General features: G+C 38.4%; 1 protein-coding gene across 4 annotated transcripts in view; it reads left to right on the top strand.

Moving 5' to 3' along the window:
• Window positions 1–2,025: 2,025 nt before the first annotated feature.
• LOC121314097 (zinc finger E-box-binding homeobox 1-like) overlaps window positions 2,026–19,856 on the top strand; it is an 80,128-nt gene continuing 62,297 nt past the window's right edge. For 2 of the 4 annotated variants that reach the window (XM_041246987.1, XM_041246986.1), the window contains exon 1: window positions 2,026–2,238. In XM_041246987.1, the coding sequence (XP_041102921.1) occupies window positions 2,181–2,238 (58 nt within the window). In that variant the 5' untranslated portion in view covers window positions 2,026–2,180. Of the gene's footprint in view, window positions 2,239–3,697; window positions 4,081–19,856 lie in introns of those variants that run through there. The other 2 variants (XM_041246989.1, XM_041246988.1) reach the window with 2 other exon arrangements.

Here is a 19,856-nt window from a genome sequence, read left to right as displayed (position 1 = left end):
TAAGGAGAGAGACATTTTTACTGAATAAAAAGATTTGAACACATGAATACAAGTATATGGTTTTTCTTTGTCAGATGCAATAATCTATACTGTCTGTAGCAAATTCACATCTTCACCTTTAACTTGCAAGTATTTCTGGGGAAAATTGGTAGTATTTCCTGTCCAACAAACATGGTAACTTGGAAAAGCATGGAAATGCCTGAACAAAACATGCAAACGCCACACAGACCCCCTAAGCTGGAATTGAACCCAGAACCTTCGTGCTGCAAGGCAATCGCGCTACCCACTACGCCACTGTTTTTTTATCTTTTAATGTATCACATTTAGCTTTTTTTTAATGTGTTTTATAAAAAATGGAGTTACCGATATATATTACTCTGCAGGTGCGTAGCTTGTTCACATGCACAGCATGCACGAAATAGTTACAATGTATATTAACACGTGTAACGTCCCTTGCTAGCTAACACGTGTAAGGCCCCGTGTTGGCTGCACTATAAAAGCGTTCTCGTGGTTCTGTGTTGGTGTGTAACTGCTTGAATAAACTGCTTTGATTTTGTTTAGTTTTCCGGTTCTGGACTCACTTATTTCTGGACCCAAATACAGAACATTTACTGTATATGTATATAACGTTTGTAAAATGCGATTATGTAACTGGGTCTATAAACAAATCTAAAACAAACAAGTACTCTGGTAAACTGGCTTTATTATAACATCATATTAGAAAAAAACACGCCTTTTGCACATCTTCATCTACAATCCATTGCAAAACTTTTTTTTTTTTTTTTTTTACGAACAACTGCTGCAAAAACTAAGTGAAACAATGCCAGACGGTTTGCATTGCTCTAAAACAACGCTGTTAAACTGCTTTGTCACGCACAAGTGTTCACATTTCGGAATCACGCACTTCTTGCAGAAGAAATAAACGACCGATTATATAGGACTGAGACACCATACTGTACAGTGAAAAAGGATCAAAACAGGGCTGCAGCAGATCCACACACTACTTCTCAAATCACTGCTCTTACAGTGTTGTTATTTTTGTTCCCCCTTGCAAGGCAAATTGAAATGAGTAAGTGCGCAAAACAGCTAACTTATCTGTGCTTGAACTGAAGTTGCAATTGTAGGCTCCGCCTCTGTGTAATGTTGGTGCAATGTTCTGCAACAATAGTAACACATACCAAGCTGTTTCCCTTGCCAAACGCCCTTTACCGGTGTATAAACTCTTGTGTGTGTTCATAATGCATCGTGTCGTGCATATTAAGTATCTTTTAATATTAAAATATGCACATTTAGATGGACGGCTCGGCTCTGCTTCATACACACTGTCATTTTTTTTACAGGAAAAAGCTCGCTACATTTTACTCACTAACTTCTCAATGCCCCCCTCAACCCCCTCCCCGACATAGCGGTTTGCCAATCACCACAAATAAGAAACAGCGCGCTAGGGGGGTGGGCGATGGATCACCCCTGCTCCAGATGAGACGCTTTTGCAGTGGGAGTCGTGACGGCCGAGCTCTGTGTTTTCCCTCAGTGGCTCCTCCTTGAACGATAGCACTAGTCTGTCAGCTAACGGTAAAGCAGTGGATGTGGGATATCTACCTCTGCAGAATGGAGATCCACTTACCTTATCAACTTACACTATAGGCTAAAGTTAATAGGGAAAAATGCAAAATTACAAAGTGTTTAAGCGTGGATTCCCCACCCTAAGCAATGTAAAGGGTTAATGATTTGTGAAACTATACGTTTCCTGCTGCGCTCGCACTTATTTCAGTTTCTGGTAAACGGTCATTACAGTGGAAGCATATCTATTGCTTTGCGGTCCCTAGCGACTCGTCCGCTATTTCTTGGTTCGCATTCTTCCTCTTTTAATTAATTACCTGAAGATCTTTTTTTTTTTTTTTCCCCGCTATGAAGTTAATATGTTGTGTGAGTGATCAGCGTCCCTTTCCCCAGTATCCCTTAGCAACATGGATTTTGAAACAGGAAAGAGGAGAGAGGAAAACAGCAACAAAAAAACAAGAGAGATTGAGTTGGACAGGAGGGGAGGGCGAGGTGTAAACAGTGGGAAGGTGATGTCGTAAAGCAGTGTCGTAAACCAGGTGCAGGGAGGGGAGGTGGAGAGGAGGGGGGCCAGGGAGGAGGAGGTGACTTCAGCAGCATTTAGACACAGCGAAAGGATCATGGCGGATGGCCCCAGGTGTAAGCGCAGAAAACAGGCGAATCCGAGGAGGAATAACGGTGAGTAAAACTACTCCAATGTTTTCGGGGACCCTTTGGATTGAGAGAGGAGAAGGTGCTCTTTGGACCCCCGAGACCCCTGTGGTCGTGGGACGCTCCGATCTGTGTCTTTAGTGAGTTAAGTAGAGGAAAGTAGAAACTAAGGTCTAATATATGCCTATGTGTTGTACCGTTATACCTGGCTTGCTTCTCTCTCTCCGCCTAGCGGTTCATTGCTCTCTGGACCGTTACGCACCTAATCCCGTTACTTTGGGGGGGTCTCCTTTTGTTTTCCCATTTTCTCAGTTTTAGTTAAGTTTCACTTATTCTGCTTTTATTGTTTCGTGTTGCTATTGTAAGTTTAGACGCGAAACTTTAGGCTGTTCTCTCTTTTTTTCGTTGATTGTGCTGAGCCGAAACTTCATACCTGGTTTGCAGCATAGCAGAAAACTATCCCAGCGCCACTGCGTCTTTTTATTTTTGAGTGGTCGTTTCTGATAATGAAATTGGGTTGGTAATTGATCTTGGGGGGACGTTTATTCACCGTTGGTTAACTAGTTTAATTGTATAAAAACTTGTTACCTGAAAGACGCAATTTGAGGTTGATCACGCTCAGATTCAAATGCAGGACACACTGTTGCTGCAAAATTAAGTTTTATATTATTAACCTTCGTTTATATATAATATTAGAAGTACATTAAATTCGTTTATGACGAAAACTTAAAAAGGGCGTGTGTACAGTTTAGTAACATCTGATAAGGTTATGTGACTAGCGGTTATTTTTTCTTTTGCAATGAAAACTAAAGGGTCTTCACTTGGAAGCAAATATTTCAGTGGACAGCTTTTTAATAAAAAAAAATAAAAAATAAAAAAAAACAATAAATGCAGCGATACTTATATAGTTTTCTCTCGTTTGCCGAAAGATACCTGTTTGTATATACTGGGTGGTAACGTTTAGAGAAAGAAAGGAGGGGGCATGTGTGCACAACTGCTGCAGTGTGGATAAGGCTTTACGGAATTCATGCACATTGTAGCTTGCTTTAGACGGGACTCTTGTGTTTACCCAATCAAAAATAAAATCGAAAGGGAGCTGTCAGGGTTCCTAGTGGCTGTTACTATGAGGAATATGTTTTTTGTTTGTTGTTAAACGTCTCTTTAGGGATGTGAAACCGATGTGTTGCAACCTTTTTCTGGCAATTGTAGGTAAAATAATATAATAATAATGAAATAATAAATGATAAAATTATTACTTGAAAAAACTGAAAACTTTTTTAGCGTTATACCCCCCCCCCCCCCCCCCCAGTTAAAATTTTTTGGACACTGTGTTTCTTTTTGTTTTGGACTAAACCTCAAATGGTAAAAACTGGATTTTTTTTTTTTTTTTTCTGTAAATATTATTTTTATATTTATATTTCTTTTTGGGTGGAGGATGCTTTGAATTGAATATTCTGACTGTGTGGGCAGATTATATCACCATATCTTGTTTTCTTTTTCTTTTCTGTATTGAAACTGTAAGTTGTCCTTGTTAAACGTCACGGTTTTATTTATTTATTTATTTATTTTATGAACGTTAAGCAGCAAAAGCAAGCAGGCTTTTCCTGCTATTGCTGACGACATGTGTGTGACATGTGAGTCCCGAGCCACCCAGTGTCTGCCTAGGAGCTGTAAACATGTTTACCTGAGCAGGAAAGACGGGACTTTGCGCTTTCAAATGCCCTTCGTATAAATAAACCCGCAGTTCCAATTTCGGGAAAATTAAAACGTCAGACTGTGAAAAGGAATCGTTTCGTGAAAACTGACTTGCCTTTGAAAACAGAAGGGAAAGAGATTCTTTAACGCTGCAGCAAATGGCAACTTGTGCAGGTAGAAGAAAAAAAAATGGTGTTTAGTTTTCCTCCCGCATGCTGTCACAGCCCCCTTCTGTCTGCTTCCTTCATCCTCATGGGAGGGATCTGTTTACCACGCTTGCTGTTACATTTGTTTTTCTCCCTTTATGTTTTAAATTGGTAAAACAGATTTGTGTTGGCTTCTTTTATTTTACTAACGTGTATGTGCACGCAATCGTACTGTAGTAGGCTTGTCGAGAAATAAAGCAGTGCTGCATAAGGTGGTTGAAATGACACGTCCTTTCCATTTATCCAGGTTTGTACTGTACCGTTATCACGCCCGATAATGTTTTCCCTGCATTTGTTCGATTTGTAAAGTGTATCATTTCCTGTATGAATTGAGGGGAATGGCGATGCGATTTAACGGTTGCGGCAGTATAGTGTATGCAGCTGCTCTATAGGAGACAGGCCAGGTAAGCAAGGTGATCGAATACGTAAAAAAAAAAAAAAAAAAAGATTGGTATTTTTATTTTTTTATTTTGTTTTACTATGCAAAATGTGTTATGCTATCATTTCAATCAAGATCATTATTGTTCCATTTTGTTATTAATGAATTAAATATTGTTGTCAGTTATTCTGTATTAGCAGATAACATTGCTGGGAACTTACAGTCATAAAGCCAAAAATGAAATGTGATGCAGCATATTGCTGTTCACATAGTCAGTACTCACTGAAATAATTGATCTTGCAAGTCATATTAGCCATACCAAGTTTAAACTTAACAGTATATAGAGTAAGATATACCAGGTATTCAGGTTAATACAGAATTAAATATATGTGTGTGTGTGTGTGTGCTTGATTTATTTGTTTACAGGTATTCCACAGATTATGTGGATTGATTTCTATGGTATTTGTGTGTATTGCATTATTAGGTTGACATTAGTCTTAAGGCAATATTCAAACTTTTAAAACCTTACCATATATATATATATATATATATATATATATATATATATATATATAGTGTGTGTGTGTGTGTGTGTGTGTGTGTGTACTTACTGTATAGGACACACATTCATTCATATGTAAAGATTAACCATCCCAAAACGATTTAATGCTAGAATTATCCAGCAAATGAATGGGATAGTCCTTGTTAAAGCCTATAAAAATACATATCCAATAAACAGTGTTCAGAAATATACCTGCTATGCATTGCGTACTATCTCTAATATACCCATCCAGTCGGATAAAGGTAGCCCAGGATGTAGTGCCAGCATCAAGGTGTCAACAACTGGCAGGATGTCAGGTGTTGGTGTGGAGGTGCATGGGATACTGCAGTTCTTTGTCAAGGCCACTTGTATCCGCTCTCGGTAGACTGGTAATTTAAGATGGCAGTTTGGGATTAGAAGAATGCAGCCCAAGTTAACATTCCTAGTAAAATAAACAGACCTCCTCAGTCCAAACGATGTAGCTGGTTAAAACAGGGATTTTGATCCTTCAGTAAAAAGGGATGCTGAAGGAACTTCAAATGGGGGCTAGAAAAGGTTGGTGGTCACCTCTTTGGGTAATTTATTATTGTCCTTTCCTAATTTTTAATGTTGTTAGGGACCTCCTTCTGCATTTCTTAGTTCACTTTTAAAATGTTTATAAGCATTTCACTTTAATGGGTGGTGTGACTTATACATTTTTCTTTAATAAAAAAACACCAAAATCACACCAAACCCCCATTTTTCAAGGTGGGAAATGTAGCCTTTTCTATTCAGCTTTTAAGTGTCATCTATTAACTTTTAAAAGGTCTACCCCTGGTGAGTATGGTTTACACAAAGAGGTAATTTTCATTTATCCTAAATTTTGTGCAATGCCTATACAACGCAAGGCAAACAACAACAAAAAATGAAAACAAAAAACAATTCCCTCTTTTTGTTTAGTTAAGTCAGCAGCCAAGGTACCGTTAGGTGACCTTTGACCTAAGCACCCATGCATGCTCTAGGTACGATTTCACTTTCTCCACATTTCTTTGTGAACCTCAGTGCATGTCGAATTGCGTGTGTGTGTTTAGGCCATTTTGCAGAAAGGGCCCAGAGGAATAACAAAGCACTGGGGTTGTCTCAGGCATAATCCCCACGTTTATCTTATTCTATTATAGTGTTGTGTGGGGGATGGGGTTGCTATGCTTCCTGAGGTGCTGGTATGGGCAATCAAGTAGGTAGGTGATCAGTCTTTTCTTCTGGGCTTTGCATAACAACATAGCAGCTCCCTTGAGAGTTACTTGAATAAATGCATGGCTGGCTGGTTAGCTTGCTGGCTGATGTTCATAATAACTGTTTGCTCTCTGCAGAGCACTGTGTGGCATAACAGGGCTAGTAATTGGTTAATTATATGAAATCACCAAATATGTGTCATCTCCTGGGTGTTAAACAAGCTGGGGGTGTGCGCATACATTATTCACTTTGTCATCCCCACGCGGTAGCACGTGAACTTAAAAATGTGGTACACAGTTTACAGTTGTTTGGTTGCAAAACACTACATAACAGAGCTGTTACTGTTCAGTAATTGTACAGGTGTTTGCTTCCTAGGCAAGAATAAATAAGACACAGACTCTTTACCCCCTTTCATAACTCAGCACAAAACTGGTGTCACATTTTAGTAAGACTGTAAAAGCAATGCAGAGACATGTATAGGTTGTGTAAGCCTTGCATAATAAAGTGTGCTTCATAATTAACTGTTGCTGTACAGGCATTCATTGGGCCTTTAATGTATGGGCCGCAAAATCTTTCTTGTTGTGTTAAGCTACATTGTTTTTTTCATTTCGAAATATTAACAGATTAGATTGAAATAGCATTAACAAAAGGATGAGGTCACCCTTACTATAATACAGCAAAAAACATTTAGCATTATAATAATAATAATAATAATAATAATAATAATAATAATAATGTAGGTATTGATGTTGGTAAAGTATAATTTTCAATAAATTGGAGTGTATAACAGTTTTATAGTGTGCACCTAGTAGTTAATAAGGAAGCAGTCGTTCAGTTGTCTGATATCAGCCTTTCAGAACAAATTCCTTTACCAATACACAGAAAAGCACCATTACCTTCAAAGTATAATTTGCATTTGATTCACATATCGTTGATAGGCTGCCAAAGACAAACTATGATTCTCAGGATAGAAAATACAAAAGAGCAGTTTAAAATTAGCAGTCCGACACAAGAGTTCTTTGTCTGACCGTGAACAACAGGAAAGGTGCTTCTTTACACTTCGAGGACAAGATCTTGAAGCTAGCTACAAAGGGAAGACAAATAAAATACACCTATTAAAGTACAAAGGAGAAACCAATTCGAGTAGTGGAGGGACAAGCACGTTGTTTTTTTGCTAGCATGGGGCTATAACATTGTTTGATTTCTTTCAGAAATAAAACACTTTACCTCCAGGTGTAGGAGGTAACTGACTTGTAGCAAACATTTCTTATGCCCTGTTTATAAAATAAAAAAAAAAAAAGATTTGTAATCAGCTTCAGGGACAAACATGTTTTTGTCCAGGAAACACAATTTGGTGTCTCTAGTGGTCTCTTCCAGAACAGACGAGGCACTCCAGAGAAGTTAACAGTAAGAATTCAGATCCAGAAAAATCTTAATTTATTTTTTTTTCTAAATCTAAGTCAGTTTCATTTCCCTCCTGGACTGCAGTTCAGTGTGCTTTATTGGGTTTTGTCAGACTGAATGCTTAAATGAGCTATTGTGTGTTGAGGCTTAGAGAGAGCAAAGCCTGAGGAGAAAAGACCTAGTTACCTTTACAGTTTGTCCGCTCTACCTCATACACTTTCTGTTTCAGAAGAAAGGGCCTATTCACAGGCCTCTGTATAGGGAAGAGTAGTCTTTTTACACTATGCTTGTGGGAAACTTCTTTCCATACTATGCATTTTATTTGCATATGTCCATTCTTTAAGAGAAGAAAAGAAACGTCAAGCCTTCAGCACATTAAGAATCAGAGGTACGCTCAAAGAATTTATGAAATCTCATTTCAGACCCTGCCTGTTTTGTTTGCTACTCCTGTAGTTAGCACTTTTAAGGAGCCAAAGAGCTCATGCATTTTAAAACTGTGTGTCTCTACGTGGTGAAGACAACTGGTCATGCTATGGGCTTTGCATATAATTAGTTTATTCATTTTGACAACTTTTCACTTGTTAGTTTAGATTATCTGTCTAGTTTTTGTCGCAGTGGACCAAAAAAGTTTGCTGTTTTGTAAGCCTTGAAAAACCTATAAACCTGCTCAACCTCGAGGAGACAGGTCTGGGGATGGGCATGTACTGTACAGGTGGCAGCAGCTTTCAATTTAGCATCAAATAAATTCACTTGACTGTAGCCTTGGCGAATGGTGACTTAAATTCTCAAGGGCTTATATGAGTCAGTATGTGTCTTTCATTCCTCATAGTGAAGACAAAAGACCAGGTGTCTGATATACCAAAAAAGCACAAAAACAAATTGGATTGTAAGTCATTTTTAAGTAGAACTACACACCTTTTAGGCCTTTGTTGCGCTCTGTTATAAATATCTTAGTTTTAGAAAAAAAAAAACACTCTTAAGTATTCCTTTTGAAACTGCCAAGACTTCACAAAGATTTGAATAACATTTTACTAATTTTTTGTATGAAACCTTAACCTGTAGTCAGAGAGGCAATTGCCTCAGAAAAGGCGAATGCTCTGTTGGTACTGTAAGTGGTGCAGGCAATCTGTGATAAAGTGGTAAGAGGAGAAAATATATTTGTATTCAGCAGTAGATGTTGACAGGAAGCTTGCTGTAAAGGGCACATTCAAGTAAGGGACCCATCTAAAAAGCCTAGAGCACTCTTGCACCCCATGGTAAAATACACAGAGCTGTAGTAACACCCTACCAAAGCCACTGGTATCCTGACAGATGTCAAATGTCTCAACAAAAACGACTTATAAATACAGAAGGTATTAAGACAGTGAAACCTGAGTGTATATATGCCCAGTTGCATACATCATAACAGTGTAGTGGAATATTATTGTTCTGCCTCAAGTGCCCAGAACAATGCGTTATGAGCTCACCCAGGTGCTTGTCTTTGTTTCAGTTAACGCATGTGGTAATGCTTACTTTCCAGCAGTGGGAAACTCCTGGGAATCCCAGAGATGTTCCAGTCAGCATCACAGCTGAATACACTAAAGCACTTAATTTTTTTTTAACCCTTTCTCAACATAAATCAGGGTCAGACAGGAGACTTAGGTGGAATACCTTGTTAAATGGGCCCTTGAGTTTTTTGTCACCTAGAATCACAGTTATATTTTGGTATAAAATGAAGGGTTGTTCTTAAGGGATGACACGTCAAAGACTGTGCCTAATTAGGGGCTTTACAGTATGCCATTGGACAAGCCCCATTTAATTAGCATCTTCTGGGACGATTGCAGTGATTCGGAGGAAGACTTTGTCTGGATAAAACCAGTGGAATAATGTTTACGGAAAATAGGTGAGCTGTACTGTACAGTGCACTGCATGATTTGTCAGCTGGAATATAGTACCAGAATAAGAGTGTATGGCAAGATCTTTGTGCCAGTTCCCTAGCCAGGGGAGTGGTTTGACTGGAAGAACAGCCAATTCCCCACGGTCATCAATTTTAGCATTGCTTAAGAACTGGCCATTAGAAAGCGTACACTTAACAGTTTGGGTTACATGTATCAGTTCTCCATTACACAGCCCACAGGGTATAGTGCTGTTCTGGCTTTGCAGCTGTGATTGGCTGGAGTTAATAGACCTTGAGATTTGAAATTATGTGGATTTTGGGGTTTGCTTCTTCCATCTGGTTTTGGCCTTATTGTACGTACTGTACGAATGACATGAAGTTATGGGGCACATGTGACGCTACTGTATCAGAAAGTAACTAAAATGCATTAGTAATGATGCAGAATACTGCAGTGTTCTTATGGTACCTTGGTGCTACTGATCCAGTGTACTCCAGAATGCTGAACTTACCTTTCATGTTTGAATCGTTTTGTGGTAAAACTGAAAATGAAAGGAGATTTGTCCATGCAAATGTTGTTTCAGTGTTCTGAGTCACTGCAAAAATCTTAAAATGATGTCATTGTTTTGGATGCTGTAGTCATGTTTATTATAGGTCTGAATAAAAATGACATCATAACAGAGTCCCAAACTTTCTGGTTTGGAAGCTGATCAGGTCTGTAATGTTTTCCTTTGCACTGAAGAGTAAAAACTAACAATTAAAAAGGAAGTCAAGGTTCAATATCAGTTTTAAGGTTGACCAAAAGTGTAGAGTGCCCTTTTATTCGAATGGTGACTAAGAGCATCCTTTAAGTCGCGCAGTGTGATTAAATAGAAAAATTAGTCATAGAATATATTAGTCAGAGAGAGGTTGCATAACTCAACAGCATACTACATTGAAAAGCGGTGCCTAGGCTGAGAAATGAAACCATTTGTCTTTTAGAGGGGGTGACATATTACCTGGCTTTCAAATTAATTCCTTAAGTCATTAATATGAAGTTTTAGGAAACTTCTCCAAAAGAAAATCTCAAATGAATGAGTGATTTGAAGGAATCTGCTGGTCTGATTACACCTACTCCTTTTATAAGGAGATTTTGGAACACAGATGCTACTCCGACACCCCCTAACCTCGGTCAGTGGTGTGGCACGGCCCAATTGATTTTATTTACAAAGGCGTTTTTCTGCCAGTGGGGCTGTTTTCTCTGCTCATGCTGTAAAGTACTTCCTGTTGAGAGAGAATGAAATAAATAAATAGTGTCAGCCTATATAGATTACAACTCCCAAAAAGAGACTGTAGCAAATAAACATGGATCCCAGGGAAAAAACAAAAAAAGTATTTATTTTTGCTGACAAACAGGATGCAAAGCTACAGTACAGTAGTCTGCTATCTTTAATGTAGCTTATTTATGAAGACCAAGAGGGTTTCTCATAGACGGGGCATCAAAATGAATGTATTTCCAGTGATTTAAAAATCAGTAAAAGGGGTGCCAGGTCAGTAATCTCTTAGGCCTGCCAATTGGATTTTGAGCAGTAAAAAAAAAAAAAAAGAACAGCAGTACTACTGGCATTGTCACACCACATTCACAAATCATCCAAGTACATGCATTACTGTGGTCTATAAGCTTCAGAACGACCGTTTCCCGATTTATTTATTATCTAAATAATTAGGCTAAAAAACCCAGGTTATTAGATGGAGAGGGTTAGTATTTGCACTTGGATTGTGGATCAGTGAAAATCTTTCTTTCTATTGGAATAATCTTAAAATACTTGTACTTTAAAGCTTTGACGCGAGTAAGGAAGCTGTGCTGTGCTGCTGTTTCTAAAAGCTCCCAGCCACAATGCTAGTGATTGGCAATGCGCTCTGTGGGTTTGGCAGCTGCATTTGAAACCCCAGTCCTTTTGAGAACAGGTGGTTCTGTGGTGGGTAGGAATTATATTACACGTCTCATAAATAACACCTTACAAAAATGTGTTAAAACATTCAGATTTCAAAGTTATGTCAAGAGCAGGAATGTACAGGGTTGGATTTGACACTAACTCCAGAAATTCTTAGTGACACTTGATAACACCTTATGGTGTGTTATTGCAGGAACTTTAATAGGTCTTCAGAATACTTCACTACAGTGGAGGCTGAAGGACACCTTTACATGTGGACCTTATTTTATATAATGTTCAAAAGGTTTTTCACTCAAGCTCTTCCATGCTATCAGGGTTGCATCTGAGAGTCAGGTTTCAGCCCACATATACCTGTTTCAGAAGGTGATTGCAGTAACTCATCACAGATTAAGTATGAGAGAACCATATGACGATTGTCTTATTGATTAAAATACCAAGCTATATTGGACAGCCCCTGGTACCAGAGAGAACTACCTTTGTGCTTGAACCAAACGCAGAAGTATCCTCGATTGATAGACTTCCAATAATATAAAACATTTTAATTAAAAATATTACAACTTGTAATCTTTGCTTGCAACACTGCCCCACTGCACTGCAGTATTGCTCATCCTTACAGTATTTCTGGTCCCTGCCATATAAAAAAAGTGTTTGAAAAAAATGTAGTAAAAAGGATCGCCAAGAACCAAAGGTGACCTGTCGCAAACCCTCTGTCGGATTAACTTTCTCTCTACTCTTCTCTGCCATTGTGACATTTCAGCAGACGAGACCGGCTTCTGCTGAAGTTATGAATATGTTTGACTTTAGCTTTCTGTCTTCTGAATTTTCAAACACCCTTGAATTCCACAGATTTTTTCTGCACTCATTACAGAGTAACGCACAACGAGAATGGTCTCAAAGATTGAATTAACCTTGGGTACAGCAGTATGCACTGTATATTAACCCTGAGTACAGCAGTATACATTGCACTGTATATTATCCCTGAGTACAGCAGTATACATTGCACTGTATAATATAGTCACCCGGAAATTGCATTGATTTCCCTCCACTTGCCTTGTCCATTTGTAGTACACAAAAGCAGAAAGCTCAACCAAGTTACGGGCGAATCATGGATTGATTAGCTGCCCTGGATGTCTTTCTGCAGGAGCTTTTCAACTGCTGAACTTGCAGTATTGTACGATACATTTCTGTATGCCTTCTTTTTCACATGACAACAGAAATGTAGACCCTTACATTCATTGTATAGAAGGGTCAGTGGTAATGTTCGTACTGCCAATAAAGACAATGAAAATAGAATTGAAATCCTTGGTTACAGTATTGCAGATATAACGTAATAGCTATGTCCTGTAGTTTTAAACTTAACTTGCATTATGTACAGTAGACTCCAATAGACCAGATGGTGAGTGTGTGTGTGTGTGTGTGTGTGTCTCTCTCTCTCTCTCTATATATATATATACACACACACACACACACACACACACACACACACATATATATAATTAGTATGGAAATGAGGGTGACAGCTTACAATGAAAACTGGGGAAAAAATTCTTAACAAATTGAAACCCTTTTTTTGTTTTTAATCAACACACACTTGATCATAAAACTAATAGCTGGAAAGGTAGTTAAAACATGAACCACAGTATAGGCTATACTTTAAAAACAAGACATATGTGTTTCAAAAACAAACTTCACGGCGACTTCAAGGGGTACCTTTACTAAATTTTCTGTAAATTAAATTGGAATTGCTTGTTATATTTGAGTTGAGTACATTGAAAATAGAAATCAAGAATCCTGGTATTTTTCATACCTTACAGGAATGAACAGTATTTTTTCCTGTTGACGTGCTGCTACAGAATGTCTTCACAGGTCACTGATTGCCTTGGTAACAGGCCAGGTTAAGAGACACCTGAATAAACTGGCAAAGATACAGATATATGTGAATCAGACTGGGAGCCATGCAGCCTGGACGAGTTAAACTCTAAATGGAAAGCGTGGTGTGTATGAAGAACCAGGGCTGCTCAAGACTAATGTTTGAGTCACACTGTATCACTTTCTGTTTCACTCATACATAGAGCTTATGCACATTTGTGTTGCAGGGCGACAGGTTAATGGTTACACTCTGGTTTACCTGAAGCACAGTAGCTTAGACATGACTCTGAGAGCTCTGTGGAGGACATAGAAGTGCTTCAGAGTTGTAAAAAAAAAAGTCACCAGGATACCAACACTAAATATTAAAGCAAACCTCCAACCTCCCCAAAAAACAAGACACAGGTTTTAACACATGCTTTAGCATAAATTGTAGATCGTGCATTATTTGTAATTGAAAACCATTCTATTGTCAGTCCACAGCATCTTCCAAAAAAAAAAAAAAAAAAAAAAAAAGCGTTTGCCCTCTAGTTGTAGTTTTTGTGGTCTTTTTCTGTGGTTTTGTGGTAGTAGCAAACATAGCAGATTCTCTGTGAAGATGCAACCACATTTTTATTTCTGTACTATAACTTTTGTTAGGAAAAGTGAAATGCTTATTTAAAATGATATACATTTTCAATTTTCTTTTTTGGTCTCTAGGGTACAGTTGTGGGAAATTTGAGACAATTTATACCAATTAGGCAATGAAGTCTCTTCTCTATGAAGTATTTACTGTATCTCATTTTTACCAGGTACAATAAAAGATTAAAGCTGAGACCCCTTAATTTCACAGGCTAAAAAATATTATATAGGACAAGAAAAGTACTTTTTTCTCGGGGTCTACAAAACTCTTTCCCACGTTTGGTGTGTGTGTGTGTGGAGCTGTGAAAAGCCCAAGCAGTAGAGGTTACTACACACTGCTAACCAACCCCCACCCATGCCTATACCGTGAAACATGTTTGAAGTCTCATATCTGAGGAGTACAAGAAGGATGTGCTATACAGTGCGGCCCATTGACGGTTTTGCTTACTAGTAAATGCTACAGTAAAGCCAATGCAACCTAAGGAATCCCTACAACTGGTAATATTAATGCACTGGTGATGGTTCATTTTAATACAAGCAGGGCTTTTACTGGGGACAGACTATGATTAGGAGTTCTCCGGTAATCCCGGTAATTAAATCACAGTACATTGCTTGTAATGAAATGGTTAACCTTTTGATAATAGTTTAATGCCATTTAAATTGAATGGCGGATTGATAACGTCATCTCAGGGTGCTATTTGGGCTTTGTTTGATATTAGACAGGAAAAGTGTAGAGTCACTGTAAAATATTACTGCTGTCAGTGTGGAGACAGACATGGCTTTTCCCTGGTGCTTCTCCGATGATAATTGACAGTAACAGAATTGCTGATCTCCTATCAAGGTGATCTGGATAAGCACTGTCCAGACAGCTGTGCAAACAGGATCACTAACTGCAAAGAAACCTGGGGGAGGGGGGCATAAAACAGTTGTTTTCCAAAGCCAAAAGAAGACTTGTACAAAAGCCGTGGAGTGCAAGCCAGCTGTGTAAAGTGTCTTCTATACTGAGCAGCAACGGAGCTGCAGAGCTGGTGACTCATACAGGTAGATAGGGTTACCTTGTATGGCGATCCTCTTTTTATACAAGGTGGCAGGGCAGGAGAGTTATGAAATGAAAACAATGGCTTTGTTTACTTAGACAGTTTACACAAGGCAGATCAGACATCAGCTGTGCTGCATTAGCAACTGACCCTGCTGCCTTTGTGAGCGTTTATATTCCGAGGCAAAGCAGAACACCCAAGTATGGATTTCATCTCCCCTGCTACACAGTATACATGCAGATAGAGTATGTACTGTATAGACACCACAGCACCTATTGTACTGTATGTATTCACAGCTAAAATGAAAAACTTAGGCAGTTACTACTTCCTTCTTGGAAAGTATTTGTCAAGGAGTGTACATTAGTCCAAGCAAGTGGTTCTTCTGGTCAGGGGTTTAGATGTGGATTTGAATTGGTAGAGGGCAGTTTGAGGGAGGCAATGGCAATGCAATGAGGTGTTTCTTCTTGCGATGTGCAGGGTCCCTGACCAGCTTTCTTCTATAAGGGTGCACGGTTTAAGGGTACAGTGCACTGGCAGAGAAGCGTGCTGTGAAATGATACCTGCAGTATTTTTGACGCAGTACTGCACAGTGGGCTATGCTGCTTGCTGGTTTGAATGATTCTTGAAGTGTGCTTTTTAAAGATTCGTTGTATTTGCAGTGTAACCTGCAGGCCTGTCCTGTATTTGGAACAGAAGCACCATGTCATTTGGAAAGCTGCCGGTCCTGATTTTACATTGTTTTGCTTCCTGAGTTGTGACAGAGGTTGCAGGTGACATTTTGTTTATTTTATTTGTTAATGTTTTAACCAGGATAGGATCCAGCATTGCAATAAACAGTCATATGGAGTACATGCTCACTACCAAAGATATGAAGCTCGGCTACTTTCACAAGGTTATTGTACTGGACCTCTCACCACTTTCATTAAGAAGCTGAATGTACTACATGCAGAGAAGTAAACCTGCTGCTGTAATACAGCAGGGCCTGTTTTGTCCCATGAATAGACAGGGTCCCTGCACAGCTCAAGCCACCGTCTCGCTGGACAGTAATGAAGTGCTGTGGAGGGCACAGAAGTGTACACTAGGGAAGAATGTAGGACACCATGTGCTCGTGCTCATCTGTCACAGTTTGGGTATCTGAGCTGAGTTCAGAGGTGTACTTTGGTATCCTGAACACTTCTCACTTAGCACTAATTTGTTTTCTGTTTGGAGATGCTTTTACCTTTTGACATACGACTCGGATAAAAAGGATTACAAAAGGAAAACATTGCACTACATTAGAGTTCTTAAAGCACTCTTGTTACTCACAGTACAGGTCTAACAGTCCTGCAGTCTTTTTAAGCAGTTAGAAAAATGTCAGGATATAATTTAGCAGGGATCAGCTCCTCCAGTTCTTCTGCCAGTGCACTTTCACATTGATAGTGGAATCAGGAAGCCCTGTTGAACGGCGGCTCCACGGCACACCTCCAGGAGAACAGTTTGGGCTGCAACTGGAAGCGATCCAGTGGAAAGCAAACTGGAAGCAGATGTCTTCATACCTGGAATGGATTTTGTGTGTAATAGTGTTCTCAGTTTGACAAGTGGAATAACAATGCTGTCAGGCTCTTGGGATATCATTGTAAATGAGCCACACAGCATTGCGGCTACCTCCTTTGTTTATTTCTGAATGCATGCATAAGTTATATTTTTTTATTTATATCCCTTGTTGAGGGTCTAGAGCAGAGTGCACAGCACACGTTAGCGTGTTACGTACATTTATTCATAGCTTGTTACGAAATTGTTCAAATCTGGAGCTAAAATAGTTGAATCCAGCTTAGACCTAATGGAATATCTATTGAGTGAAACGGCCTGTTGCACTTTAAAAAAAAAAAAAAAAAAAAAAAAAAAAAAACTGTGTACTGAACCTACAACACAATTTAATTATTGATGCGGTCAGGTACTGTAGAGCACAGCTTGCAGAAATTAAAATTTACAATACTGCAACTAATAAAAAAATAAAATAATAATAATTTAAACAGGGAGACAAATGTTGAATTGGGCACAGCGCATGTTGAAGTACAGCTGGTCAAAGGTATGTGTTCCTACAGTAGCTGGGAGTATCCCACTGTTTCTAAAAGAGTTAAACAGAAGCACAGCACTGCTGAGTGGCTTTGCTTGATTTTAAAAGCTGTTGTCTCAGTGTAATAAAACTACATTTGTAGAAAGTGTTCCGAGTTCTGTGTATTCTGAAACTAGAGTACCATACGAGTGTATTACTGGATTATATTCTGTTTGAAGTTGATAAAGTTCTTGCCACCGAGAAACAGGTGTGTCACAGAAACCAACAGTCAAAGGGTTTCCAAAACAGTCGTTGTATTTATCTGTGGCGATCACTTCAATATTGTTATTAACAAATACATATTTTTCATGAACTCTTCGCTAGACCGGGGTTTCTTAAACTTTACACAAGCGTCACGGTATCAGCTCTAATGGTCTTTTTAGGTGATTTATTAGGCACCTCATTAATAGCCTCCAGTACATACGAAAGCGTACAGTTCTTACAGGTTGACCCGAGCAGGCGCACACAGTTAAGGGGCGGCAGGGTTAGGTTGTCTGCCTGTTCTAAATTTGCATTTACAAGGTATTGTTCGCTAAGCGTATCATTTAATGTCAGCCTACTGTTACTTAACTCAACCCATGTTATTTAAACAGTGTGGCTCCAGGCATATCAATGGCATGTTCTACCTGTACCTGCTTTGGGCTTTGTCAGCTCAATCAGGGTAATTTTCTGCCTGAATTCCAAACAGGTGTCCTTTCACAGTTCTGCTGTTTGTCCCTTCTTATACAGCAAGTATATGAAAACAGTGAATAATGGATGAATAATGTAGCTTTGTAATTAACTATTTTGTGAGACAAAGCCAGTCGTCTGAAAAGCAATGCGTACTAAGCGGGGAGTTTGGAAGTGCTACCAGCGTTCAGACTGGAGCGCATTTGAAACCTCTTCTAATGTATTCATAGAAAGTGTTTAGTGGTCTGCAGCACTGGGATTGAACTGTGACAGTACATTTTTATGGGGGGGGGGGGGGGGGAATAGAGGCATTTGAAGAATGCTGCCAAGCGCTGCTATACAGTGGCTGGCTCTGCTCTGTTGCCTGTTTTGAATGAGGGTTTTAGTGAATGGTTTGATTGCTTTACATGTGAACTTTGACTTTAATGACCATTTTAAAGAGCAATTAACATGTCATGCTTGGTTAGAAGTGGCTTTCCATTTGCCAGCTCTGATTCCTTACTTGAAACCTCGGATCGTTTTCATGGAAATTGGAATCCTTAGGGAAGCTGTTCTGAAGAACCTGGGATTGTACTCTGAGCAGCAATAACCCTTGTTATGGTTTTGTTTAGTCACAAATGTAAAAAATACAGCCTACAGTAGTTTGGAAGAGAAGTAAACTGCATATAACTTTTTTTAGGGTTTACATACAGTGCTTGTTGATGTACTGTAGGAATTTAGTACATTTTTAAAGAACACTGAATGGTTATGAATACTTTTGTGACCCAAAATGAAATGCTGTTTTCTGAAATGGCGATGTCATCATACCATCATCATTTAAAGCTTGCTTCTGTATGTCTGGAAGGGTTAGGCCAGGGCCATTTTGGCTTGTTTAAGCAATGCATCTTACAGTGAGTAGACTGCATTATTTGAATGGATTTCACGATTTCTCTGAAATGTACCCATTGCAGGTAATTGATACTGCTGTTACTCTTGAATTCCAATTTCTGTAAATATACTATTTTTTAGCACTTAAAAATAAATACAGCAAACATTTGCTTTACTGATGCACTACAGTACCTGTCTTATTTAAGAAGCCTGTTTACAGTAGTTTGCTTCCAGTTAACAATTGAACAGACTGCACAGAGCTGCATTATTCCTTTAAAATGTATTCAATGCAACAAAACAAAACAAAAAACACCAGCTGCTTCAGAGATCGGAAAATGCTTAAGATTCAGTATAAAAAGGGGATATTTTATTTTTATTTGTTTTTTTATTTTATTTTGTTTGATAATTCTCTTGAAAATGGAATGTCTTTAAAAGGTGGACATAAAAGCTACAATATTCAGCAACTGTGCATTTCCTGTTCAGATAAGTTTTTCAATATTTAGGAACATTTCTTGTATAACAACTAGAGAAAAATGATTAAAAATAAGCTGTATATTTGAAAATTGATTGTGACAACGCTATTTTTTTCTGTTAAATTGTGAAATATATATTGTTTAGACCGTGAAGTGTAATGAAATAAGCAGTTCTTCTTACAGTGAAAAAATACAGCCCAGATCATTACACAAATAACAAAAATGAACTACCTTGATCTAAAAAGTGACCGAATTAAATACCTCCACTTATTAACTCAAATAATCTAGCTGGTGCTGCCTTCTTGGGTGATTTTATGCAAAGTTAATATAGCTCATTACCTGTGTTTTATTTTATGCAGCCTTTTTTGCTCATCTTGATCAGGGGTGCCAATAATTCTGGATTTTATATATATAATTTTTCTCAATGTGACATACTGCAATGTAAATATCTACATTTTTTTGAATAGCATATTGCTTACAAAACGCTGATATTCACAAAATACTGTACGAAAAAGTTAAGATGGACGTAAGCTTTGATCACATTTTTATTTCTAGTCGATGAGGATATTTTAATAGCGGAATTTCAAAGAGACTAACATTTTAAATAAAAGTAATGATGGAAGGGGTAAGCTCTGTGGTGACTCTATACTGACTTGTTAAGTTATCGGACAATACCTTCAAGAGTTGGTTTAGTTACAGTAGTCTCATTAATATCATATTTATAGAAAATGTAAACATTCATATGTCATGAAAAACCGTCTGGTAAGTGTGGC

Source organism: Polyodon spathula, chromosome 4, assembly GCF_017654505.1.
Source record: "Polyodon spathula isolate WHYD16114869_AA chromosome 4, ASM1765450v1, whole genome shotgun sequence".
Lineage (NCBI taxonomy): Eukaryota > Metazoa > Chordata > Actinopteri > Acipenseriformes > Polyodontidae > Polyodon > Polyodon spathula.
This window is presented reverse-complemented; position numbering and strand designations above follow the sequence as displayed.